Genomic DNA, 12,102 nt, shown 5'->3' with positions numbered 1-12,102 from the left:
TTAATCTTATTATCTGGAGCTGCATTGCTTAGATCACGGTATACTTTACCATAAAGTCAGCCTAATGCAGCCTGCCATGTTTTTACCCTTGAAGCGGACAGCATTCTACAAAACCAGACTTTAGTCTAGTGTTTCTTGCCCTTTTAACCCCTGTGCAAAAACAATCAAGTAATCAATCAAATGTTGTGAATTTTCTTTCTCTTTATCTCTAACTGTTTCAGAAACCTGGCTCCCGTCTTGGACAACCTGGTCCATATGATTCAGGAGGAGGAGTCGGTGAGTTGTTCATTTCCTCTTTGTGTGTCATCTCAACAGCAACCAGCTAACTCTTCAGAACTACAGTACTCATGGATTATCCATGCTTTGGTGTTATTTACCATTTATTTCACAAGAAAATATCTTGTGAAATAAATGATATTAAATAATAAATGCAAATAAATGGTAATAAATTAAATAAATGGTAAATAACACCAAAGCATGGATAATCCATGAGTAGTTCTGAAGAGTTAGCTGGTTACATATTATGTAAGAGTGTAAAGAAAAGGGGGCCTTGAAGAAAAATAACCCTTTTCCTTTTATTGTCTGTGTTTCATCTCTGTTTTCTGGCTCCCTTTTTTTCCTAAACTATATCTGATATTGCCCTTGTTATGTGGTCCAAATGATGGCAAATGTCACATTTTACCCCTGTGGTAAAAGCCTCTTTCTCTTTGCGGATTTGCTTGGAATGTTAGGATCTCAGGCAATTGAAACTAAGAAGAGACCAGATTTTTCTTGCAGAGATGAAGTGTATGTAGATGATTCAGATATTCGGATATTAACTGCATTTGATTGGTTGATTCCAGATGTAAAGGGGTGCATGCATACATTCATAGTCAAGCTAGGTAATCTGTAAGGACGTAGTTGATTTTTCAGGCTGCAGGGATAAAAAGCCATCAATGAGGAGACATCTTATGCCATCAATTTGGGACTCCATAATTATTCATAGTCATAGTCATATTCACAGTTGGATGGTAGTGGTATCAAGATACAATCTCCGATTCGCTTTCTCTTTTGTATAAAATGAGGATATTAAATATCCTCAAATATCACAATTTGTATGACCCTTATATATACTATGAATTTTTCATAGTATATACAAGGGTCATACACATTGTAGTTTTATTTTTTTATTTTCCCTACTTACCTCACTTTCTCCCTCCCCCCATCCATCTCACTTCTATCTCTGTCTCCATCATATGGGCTGGAACAGCCTTTGCCCCATGCCTGCTCATTTATATCCCCCACAGTGTTAGATTGATAGTCCTATTGAACCGCTCACTGCAGGGAAAAGCTGTGTGTGTGTGTGTGTGTGTGTGTGTGTGTGTGTGTGTGTGTGTGTGTGTGTGTGTGTGTGTGTGTGTGTGTGTGTGTGTGTGTGTGTGTGTGTGTGTGTGTGTGTGTGTGTGTGTGTGTGTGTTTTTGTGTGAAGATCATGAGCTGGTTATCACGCAGTGCACATGGATGTTGAAAAACTGAGAAGATTGAGGGAAGTAAGAGACAATGGAGGATAGATGATGAGGAAGAGAAGGATGGGGGCAGCAGAGGACATGTATGAAAGGAGAAAGAGAGCGAGTCGGGGGCAAATGAATAGGGAGGGGTGGTAGTGGTGATTTGTAACAGGATTTGGTGTTTGTAACAGATACTTACAATTAGGCTGTGATTGGCTTGTTAAGTAAAAGCCAGATTCAGGGAGCGGATACGTATTCAAACGCCTTGTGGAGGATTGGCAGGAGGTTCTGTGAGTCTGTGTCTGAGAGTGAAAGAGAGATGCGCGCGTAGTAGATGTCATGAGTACTGGACAAATGTTACCTGTAGTACAACCAACAGACAAAAGTTAGAAACAATCTACTACAGTACAAACACAAAGGACAGAAACAATGTACAAACACAATGGTTAGAAACAATCTACAAACACAGAGGTTAGAAACAACCTTCAAACACAAAGGCTAGAAACAACCTTCAAACCACAAAGGTTGGAAACAAACAACCTTCAAACACAAAGTTTAGAAACAATCTACAAACACACAGAAACAAACTTGCAAAGGTAACATGTTTCAAATGTACTTACAGAGTTGGTCCCTACCTCCACTGAGATGAACCTCTGATTAGCTGGACCCGTACACCCAGTAGGAGACACAGATTAATGGTAAAGATACTCTGCTGAATTTCTGTGGCATCAGTCCAAGGAGTGAGGTCTGTGCTTTCCCCCGACTGTGGACTGATAAAAAGACAGTGTGTGTGTGCATTGTAGCCATAGGAAAGTTTCCCTCTGGCTTCACTCACACACACACTGGGAGATTAAGCCACAATGTAGACAGTCACTGGATCTCTGATAAATAGCAAATGCATTGTATTTGTAAGGCACACTCTTGAACAATTACAAGTTGCTTTACAGACGATCAAACAACAATGACAAAAGAGGATAATCATAAGCAAGAATACATCTAGACAGTCCCTTAAAATGAGGGTTACAGATATGTCAAAGCAAATAATGTACAAAGCTGTCTGGAAACAAAAATGCTTTAAGAATTTATTTTAAAGATGGCACTGATTTGCTTTTGTCTGTCTCCAGACAGGACAACATTCCATCAAAGATTATATTAAACAAAATTGTTTCATCATACTATTGCTATTAACTGTACCAGACAGCACAACATAATCACATACTGACATAATATTCAGCACAGACTATCATGTCAGTATTACCACAGAATTCAGAATGAATGAGTTTCACCTCAAAAAGCAATACAATTCATAATTTTATTGAAGGACATTAAATGGGTTAGTATGAGGTCAATCTCATTTATATTATTTGCAATTCCTCCTTCCACTTGCTTTATTAAAGTAGGCGTGATGGATAACCCGAGTAATTATTTCATAATTCTGTGAATAATAATTTCCAATGCCCTGCGGTGATATAGGAAATGAAGGGAATACAGTTTGCCATGTCAATATCAGCTGCATGGTAGATGGGAGATGACATTTCTCTCGTAGGCAAAGCGATAGATATTTATCCTTTTGCAGAATGTAATTTATTACTGTACATACAGTGGGACATTATTGTTTTATTTTATTTATGGAGACAGAGACTGTTAGTACAGTACATTGATAGGGATTGTTACTTCAAAGATTCAAAGAGGTTTTATTTGTCACTCACTCATACAAGTACATGCTGTACCATACAATATGTGCATGAGTTTTAACCCCAAAAAATGAAAGAGTTTTGTTTATGAGCAAAGGGTTGTTTAGTAATGGAAGACATTTATTTTTTCAGGGTTCTGATAGCCTGAGGGAAAAAACTATTTCTATATCTGTGTGGTGACACTGTGACAACACAGGCACTTGTCTGCATTGCCTTCAAGTTTGTTCTCTTTTAAACTGTCATGGTGTGCAAGGAACAGTCCTGGAAGCAGTTGATTGAACAGCATTGGCTATTATGACAAAGCATATCCACATCTACCATTATGGGTTTGAGAAAACATGGCTGTTGCTGTTTTTGCATTAGTAAACTAAGATATATGCCGCACAAATGGATGGATGACTTACTATCATTGAATAAGCTCATATCTATTCAAATTGCTATGTTTAATGTCTGCATAAATCCCCTTAGGAGCATGGCAGCAGTCTGCATCCTGAGAGATCAGAAATAAAAACGAATGTCCTGCCGTTATTGCCATGGATAGTACTGCTGCTCATTTAAACAGCATCCCAACAGCAACACATAAAGGGCCCTTATGGGTCATGTTTTTACGCTTTTAGTGTTAAATTATCTTTTACATTTTTAATGTTAAATTATCACGCAAGTGACAAACTAAACACATCCTTCATGCATTCTCTATCATTACAGATATGGAATGACGACCTCTCTTGTTGATCATTAGAGCGTTAAGCTGCTCTGTTCAGTTCAGAGATGATGATCCATGCTCTGCTCATATAGGCTTTTTTCCCGGCTACATTAATGCTTTAAAACCAATCGGGTTTACATTCCATGCACTTCTACATCTTGTTTTATGTGTGTTTATGTGTATAACTGTTTCTGTGTTCTAACTTAGACACCGAGTTGGTATAGGTGTAATATGGCTTTCAGAGATTAAAAAGACAATATAGTACCATGCAGGTAATCATTGTACCCTCCTCAATTGCCCCATTGAGCCCCCTACATGATTTTACACATTCAAATTATTAATTTCATTTTGACATTGTACAAATGGAACCAGATGGACCCGTAAGGAGTAAAAAATTGTTAAATGAACACTGAGGATTTTACTGTGTGCTTTGTGTTTAACACGTGGTAATGTGATGTCCCTGTGGCCCTGCTCTGATATCCGGAAGCAAATGCTGAAAAGAAAAGGAAAAGTGTTTCAATTACTGCACTACTAAAGTGACCACTTAGGCCCTATTTCTAAAATAGCTAATCTACCTGGTCACATAGCTCATTACGCATCACATTTTGAGCTTGTAGATCTGCTATTTTCACTACACTAATTAAAAAATAGTGATGCCAGGTTGACATTGGCTAATGAATGTATGGTTGCAGGCAAGACAAAAACATGTCTATAACATTGTCACATCACATGTACATTAGATGGACAGGATTCATCTGCAAAAATCATTCAGACATTATGCTTAAAAAGTGATTAAAAGTGATTAAATTGCCACCACTAGGTGGTGGCAATTGCCATCCCATGGGACCCCAAATGCTGCCCCTGTACTGCAGGTATCAGATTTGGTATAATAAATGTTTTCACTCTTTGTTTCTACCTTTCTCCTTTTCTATCCCTCCCTTACTCTTTCTCTCCACGTCCTCTGCACCCTTTTCATTCCCCAGCCTCTGACCTCTTTATCTCTAGCTGACTCCAGACTAAAGACTGATCTGACCATCGTTTTGAATGCTCTGGGCAGCAATTCATCTCTGACAAGGCTCGACATCAGTGGCAATGCCATGGGGGATATGGGAGCTAAGATGCTTGCTAAGGCACTACAGATCAACTCCAAACTCAGGTCTGTGGGGTCTTTGTTCTCTCCGTGTGTGTATTTACTCGTAACACTGGCGGAGATATATGTTTGACAAATTACTACAAAAATACTAATGATGTTGGCATGCATTAGAGAGTTGTCCCAGTATGGGAACTAAAATGATGTACAACCACTGTTCATTCAAGTCATTAATTTACAGTTGACGTTACTAGCGGTGTATACTGTACGTTTATCATTGCAGGACAGTAATCTGGGACAAGAACAACACCAGTCCTCAGGGTCTGCAGGACGTAGCAGCCGCTCTCGAGAAGTAAGTAGAGCCATCTGTAGCTGATTGTGTATGCGTATGTGTGTGTAGGTGGGGCTATGCATGGATGTGTGCCTCTGTGCGCATTTATCAGCTCTAAATGGAACAACTTACTGTAAACGTATTACGTGCATGTGTTTATGTATTCCGAGCTATGATGTGTTTGTGAGCTTGATTAAACATAGCATGGTTGTACTCTGTATGTGTGTGCAGTCAGAAGTGGCCACCTCTTGAATATTATCTGCTGTGCATGCTGTCATTATCTTCTGATTTGTGAGTCCTGCTAGCAAAATGAATAGATGCATAGCTTGGTAGAGACGAGATGAGCAGAGAACCCATCTGTCAATTGACTTTGTAATGAGCAGAGGAGAACCTTTAGTGTACTGGAGGAGAGGTTGCTAAATTCCCTAAACTGTAGTAGGCGTGTGTGTGACACAAAGGATATAGATAAATAAATAAATGAATACTTGAATAAATAAACAAATAAAAGAAGGGGGAACAAGCAATGAAATGAACAAATATGATATTTATAAGTGCAGAGGTGGGAGCTAAGAAAACAAATTAGAAAGCACATATTCTGTCTCTGTTTCTATATCCAATTTCCTGTGGGTCTGTGAAATGAGATGTACATCCCAGCATATTTCCATCTGGGAGACAGCTGTGGCCTCGGTGTACATATTCCTACTCTGTCCTTCTCTTATCCTCAAAAGAGTACATTCCTCATTATTCCTTTCACCATTTCCCCATCTGTATTGTAATATTGAACTGATTGCATCATTGTGTTGTTCCGTGTGTGTGTGTGTGTGTGTGTGTGTGTGTGTGTGTGTGTGTGTGTGTGTGTGTGTGTGTGTGTGTGTGTGTGTGTGTGTGTGTGTGTGTGTGTGTGTGTGTGTGTGTGTGTGTGTGTGTGTGTGTGTGTGTGTGCTTGCCTTTGCATCTATGTTACATCTACATATCTCATCTACATTAGAATCCAAGGCAGGCCAGTGTAAGTGTCTTCTCTGATTCCGTTCTCATGGGCATTATGATGGAAGATGATACTTTGATAGTAGGTGGTGCATATGATACTGGCAGGTACCATAATCCTTTTTGCTTGCTCTATCAGTTGCTCCCTTGTGCTCTATAGAATTAAGTTGTACATAGAAGCTGATTAGCTTGTTGGATAGATCTGGGTAACAGCGATTCTATTTGAGTCGATTAACTGCAGTGCAGTATTGCATACTCAGCAGAAAATCCTCCTCATGCAGGAAATCATGCAGGAAGCTGCATGGTTCCTTGAATTTTCTGTACCAATTTTACAGTTCCAATTTTAAAGTACAATTTCAGTTACTGCAAAACTGAAAGAGTAATACATCCTTTATGTTTTATAAACAAGAAAAATGTGTTCATCTCACAATTTGGTAGAGTGGCATGAATACTACCAAAGTTATTTTTGAATTCCAAACCTGTGAAAAATAATCACACCCAACTACAGGAATGTCTTGATTCCCTTGAACAGCTGGTTGATCTCATACTTTTCTGTGTCTGTACATGTGTGTGTCTGGGTGAGAGAGTGTGTGTGAGAGTGTGTCTGGGTGAGAGTGAATAGTGCATGAGTCCCCGGGGTCGGTCTCACAGTCTGATCAAAGCTACAATCAAATGAGAAATTCTAGTCACGCAAGCTGTTTCCTAGAGTAGATCATGTTTGAAGATTGGATTGGGTTCTGATTACATATTATAAAGTGTGCCAGGAATGTCAATTAGAAAACAACTTCAGAAAAGTGGAACTTGTATTGCTAATTAAAGGCCTGTGTGTGTGGGGGGGGGGGTTTGGTCTGTCGAACAGGTTGATTGGGGACGATATGTCTAATGGGGGATAACATTGTTGTCCCCAATTTGATGATGGAGATGTCATTGTCAAAGCTAGAGGAGCGTTTTCCATTAGATCCAATCCAGCTTTATTTATTATTTTTCTTTGCTTTTTACCCCCCTTATCCCCCAATTTAGTCATTATGCCAACTGAGCGCTCACACTTTCTTTATTGAGCACATTTATAAACAGAGTTGATCAAAGTGCTTTACAGTGAAAACAAAAAACCCCAACAAGGTTTCATTTAAAAGTATTGGACTGTGACACTGAGACGTGGTTGTAGAGGAATTTCTATTAAAATATTTTTTTAGAATTTCATGTAATGCTATTTTTTTCATTTGAATCACGAGACAGTTACTGTAAAAAAAAAAAAGAAACAGATTGAGATAAGTAATACATTTTTTTTTAAAATATGTCACCATTTTACTTCCTTTTTATAACAGACGTGGAGAGACTTAAATATCTGTACAGCATATGAATCCACTGCTGATGTCTGTTGAATATGAATAACGGAAACGAACCTTTCTCTCTTTGTCCACGCACACACGTGCGCCCACACACTGTTTTCTCTTTCTGTCTGTTATATCTATTTTGTTTCTTTAAACCCTTGCAGTTCCTCTCTTTGTCTCTCTCCCTTATACAAACAGTTGTATTATGTTTCCCTCCTTCCTTACTCCCGATGTCTGCTTTCTTAGAAACTTCACCATCCGTTTCATGCCAATCCCTATCATCGATGCCTCCCAGGCTCTGAAGGCCAGCCCTGAGAAGACAGAGGATGCTCTACTAAAAGTATATTAGCTTGTTATTAGCTCATTAAGTTTATTTACTAGAGTACTCCTATAAAAGTTCCTCTTTGTGAGCAGTAAAGAGGCAGTTGTTTGTTCTTCAAGGTCCCCCATATATTTTACTTTGGGATAGAGACAGTCATGTGAAAACTGAGACTATAGATACAGATTTAAGTACGTAATAAGTAGGTCTGTGTATAGCTTATTGTTGGTATCAGCCGAGCAACGAGGGTGTCTATCCCCGTTACAATGCCCTAGAGTAGGGCCTAGCCCTAGATCCTTTGGAGATGGATTACTGGTGGAACCTACTGTACCCTCAGCTCCCAGTACTTACCACACGTCTTAGTTGGTGGTGGACTGAACCTTGCGATTCAAAGGCATGCACCCTACCAACTCAGATACCCGATCACAGATCGGTGGTGGAAAGTAACTAAGTACATTTACTCAAGTACTGTACAATTTTGAGGTACTTTTACATTACTGGAGTATTAACAATTTTCAATACTTTTACTTCTACTCCACTACTGTACATCTCAGAGGCAAATATTGTACTTTTACTCCACTACAATTATTTGACAACTTTAGTTACTTTGTAGATTTTGATTGTTTTTACAAAACATACATTACCCACTTCTACCTTGCTGATCTACAACCTCACAATGAGTCACATCGAGCTTGTAGATCTGTTATTTTCAAAAGATTGGATACATTGAAAACTGGTGAAATGGGACATTCTGCATAATGAGTACTTTCTACTTTTGGTACTTTAGGTACATTTTGATACCAATACTTTTGTACTTTTAATCAAGTAAAATGTTGAATGCCGGCCTTTACTTGTAACCGAGTATTTCTATATTGCAGTATTGATACTTTTACTTAAGTAAAGACATTTGAGTACTTTTTCCACCACTGGCACAGTTACAGATGGAGTACAGAATTGTTTTGTTTTGATAAAGGCTAAAAGTGATACAACAGATTTACAACGTTATATCATTGTACTTGGTATTCAAGATCGTATTTTGTTTTCTTTCCTCTCCAGATAGAGAATTATCTGTATAGAAACCATGAAACCAGGAAGTACCTCCAGGAACAGGCCTATCGGCTTCAGCAGGGCATTGTCACCACAACCACGCAACAGGTGCAGTCATACAGGACACAGTAATACCTATCGGCAAGTTATTTATTTATTTATTTTCATCAAAGTCACTTACAGATTGCATACCCTTTTATTTGTATCTCCCAGATGATTGACAGGATTTGTGTGAAGGTGCAGGATCACCTGAACTCTCTGAGGAATTCAGAGACAGAGATCGTCTTAGAAGATGTCAAGTCTGCAGAGAACCTCATCAAGGATGCCAGGAACTCTAAAACGGTGAGAAAAGACACATTATCCACACAGTACGTTATCAGAACATCCTATGACCTCTGACGTCACGCTAATGCCAATGCAGCTACACCCAAATATCCGAGTGCCAAATATGGCGCAAACAAATCAGTCATCTCCATATATGGGCACAAAGGGGGCATGCCCATATATGGGTATATACCGATGACATCAGGGATCTCTATATACCTGTATGGGCATAAAAGGGACAAGGACTGACATATACCAAAATCTCAATATATGGGCAATTGGGCATATCAGCATGCCCATATACGGTATGGGCATTATACTGATGACATCAGGGATCTCCATATATGGGCATAAAAGGCACAAGGACTGACAGATACAGAGATCTCCATATACAGTATAGACATAGGCCTGAACTCTAGATGTGAGGGTTGTGTAGCGGCCCGAACCTCTAGTTGAATTAAAACACCTGATAAAAGCAAAGTGACAGACTTGTTAAAGTCTATCAAATCCATTACACTTTACCTGAAATTATATCCAGAATGGGAACGTGACATCACACCATGGAAAGTAATAGCGGTGGAACCTCACAAGATGGCGCCACCTGTCCATTTTTGGGGGGAAAAACTAAACAAAAAACCTTATTTTCCACACTTTTTTAAAATTTTATTCTGAAGTTTTACTATTTCTGGAAAATTATTATACAGAAGAGCAAATTAATTATTTAGATTCATCACTTAATCTTCTTTCAGTCAATAGCATTTGAAGCTACATCTGATCACTCGCCACGACCCGTCCAACATTAATGTTGAATTATCTTCTCTTTCTTCCACAGCTCCTACCCAACCTGTACCACCTAGGAGCAGCTTCAAGAGAAGAGGTGAATGGTTCCTCATTGGGACCCATCCAGGAAAAGCTGGAGTCTATGGCTGGGGAGGTGGCTACTGTCATGGACCAACAACTACAGGTAGACCTACAATTTTTATTATTATTATTATTTTTTATTTATGCTGCAGGATTACATTGGAAACAAGTGTTTCATTACGCTTTAATGCGTTATCCTGGGTTATATTGTAATTTTACTTGTATATATTTGACCAAAATCAAATCAAATCACATCATCATGTTGAAAAGGTAAAAATGAAGTTATACTATAGCAGTAAATACGACTCATGTTATTAGTTCATATAATAATTTATTAAACTTTTAGGTCAACAATTAGATATTAATTATCAAATTTTCATCAACTACAATAATAATTACAGAGAATGCTTGCTGAACAGAGTTGAACAGGTCAGTTGGAGTCTGTCCACTGATAAATACATATCTTTGTGTCAGTCAGTAGCACAGCGTCACATTGACCACAGGCAGCACTAGTTCATCAGAAGCTGTGCGGTTCCCAACCTTTTCTGTATCAGGACCACCCTGTGTTCTCAGCCCACCCATCTGACCACTAGGGCTGTCACCATTACACATTTAAGTTGATGATTAATTGTCACTCAAATAATTGCGATTAACGATTTAATTGTGTGTTTGGGATTGAACATTGGAACATATGAAGCTTAACAAATAACTGAAATATACAGAAATGATTGACATATTTAATCATATTAAAATCTTAAGTGTTTTGCCAATTACAGTATTTGGGGGCCCACTTGCGATATACTGTACAGTATAGGCCCACAGGTTGGGAATCGCTGGCATAAATGAATGATGCTGTGACGTGGCACAAAAAGAAAGGATAAAAAGAGGATAAATAGTTCAATATCTCGTGTGGTTATAGATGCAGCTATAGCTTCTGTCACTATGTGCACCCTGTCGTTAGAAGAACTGGAAAGAGGCACAACCTTTTCTATGCTCATTCCTTATCTATTGATTTACTGTCAGCTTCAACATCACACACATACATGTACACGTGTGATCTAAGTTGCACACACACATGATACGATGATTTAGGTGCACACGCGCACGCACACACACACACACACACACACACACACACACACACACACACACACACACACACACACACACACACACACACACTGCATATCTATCGATTTCATTTGGGAATTAGCATCCCGCTCATGCACATACACATACACACACCTACACCCTTCATGTTGTTGTACGTGACAATTCAAGGTTAATTGCTAGTGGCTAATCAGACTAAAGGTATAAAAGGCAAAGATAAGCAAACTGTATGTGAACCAGAGGTTTATTCAATCAAAAGGGTCATACTGTATCAGAGTGCATCTTGCTCATGTAACAAAAAGGACGTATATTTAACACCCATTCTTGAGAATTGGGACGAAACCTTTATTGTTGGGGGCTAACAGGGAATAATGTCCAATCATAATTTTTAGGTCAGTCTTATATCTGAATGGGAAATCTTGAAGTTGTGTGGCTGTTGGTAGGGCATTCCACATTTTTGTGGCAGTATAGTAGAATAAGTTTTGTTTGACTGTCCTGTGTAAAACACACATGTTTTGTTTGTGCGTTTCCAGACTCTATTGGAGTGCATGGTAGATGCAGCAGAGGCTCTGTGTCCTCATGTGATGAAGAGGAGCAGTCTTCGCCCAGAGCTCATGAAGGCCAGCACAGCCAAGATGGTCGTTCCCAGGAGCTTTGTCACCAAAACACTCCTGGAGCAGTCGGGGGTTGATATTATTAACAAAATAAGGTGTGTGTGTGTGTGTGTGTGGTGTGCACTGTATGTGTTTTTGCTTCAATAATCAAATGTCTGTTGACGCTTACAAATACAAAAAACTTCACTCAGTCTTGTCTTTCTCTGT

General features: G+C 38.9%; 1 protein-coding gene across 2 annotated transcripts in view; it reads left to right on the top strand.

Annotated features, from left to right (window-relative positions):
* LOC311042788 (F-actin-uncapping protein LRRC16A-like) overlaps positions 1-12,102 on the top strand; it is a 93,797-nt gene that overhangs the window by 64,173 nt on the left and 17,522 nt on the right. For both annotated transcript variants that reach the window (XM_084053793.1, XM_084053792.1), the window contains exons 20-27: positions 222-276; positions 4,868-5,040; positions 5,258-5,326; positions 7,867-7,960; positions 8,996-9,094; positions 9,200-9,328; positions 10,143-10,274; positions 11,815-11,990. In XM_084053793.1, the coding sequence (XP_083909919.1) occupies positions 222-276; positions 4,868-5,040; positions 5,258-5,326; positions 7,867-7,960; positions 8,996-9,094; positions 9,200-9,328; positions 10,143-10,274; positions 11,815-11,990 (927 nt within the window). The remainder of the gene's footprint in view (positions 1-221; positions 277-4,867; positions 5,041-5,257; positions 5,327-7,866; positions 7,961-8,995; positions 9,095-9,199; positions 9,329-10,142; positions 10,275-11,814; positions 11,991-12,102) is intronic.

The sequence above is a fragment of the Gymnoscopelus microlampas genome, assembly GCF_963454915.1.
Source record: "Gymnoscopelus microlampas genome assembly, chromosome: 3".
NCBI classification, from domain to species: domain Eukaryota; kingdom Metazoa; phylum Chordata; class Actinopteri; order Myctophiformes; family Myctophidae; genus Gymnoscopelus; species Gymnoscopelus microlampas.
The sequence above is the reverse complement of the archived record's forward strand: the minus strand, read 5'-3'. Positions and strand labels throughout refer to the sequence as shown.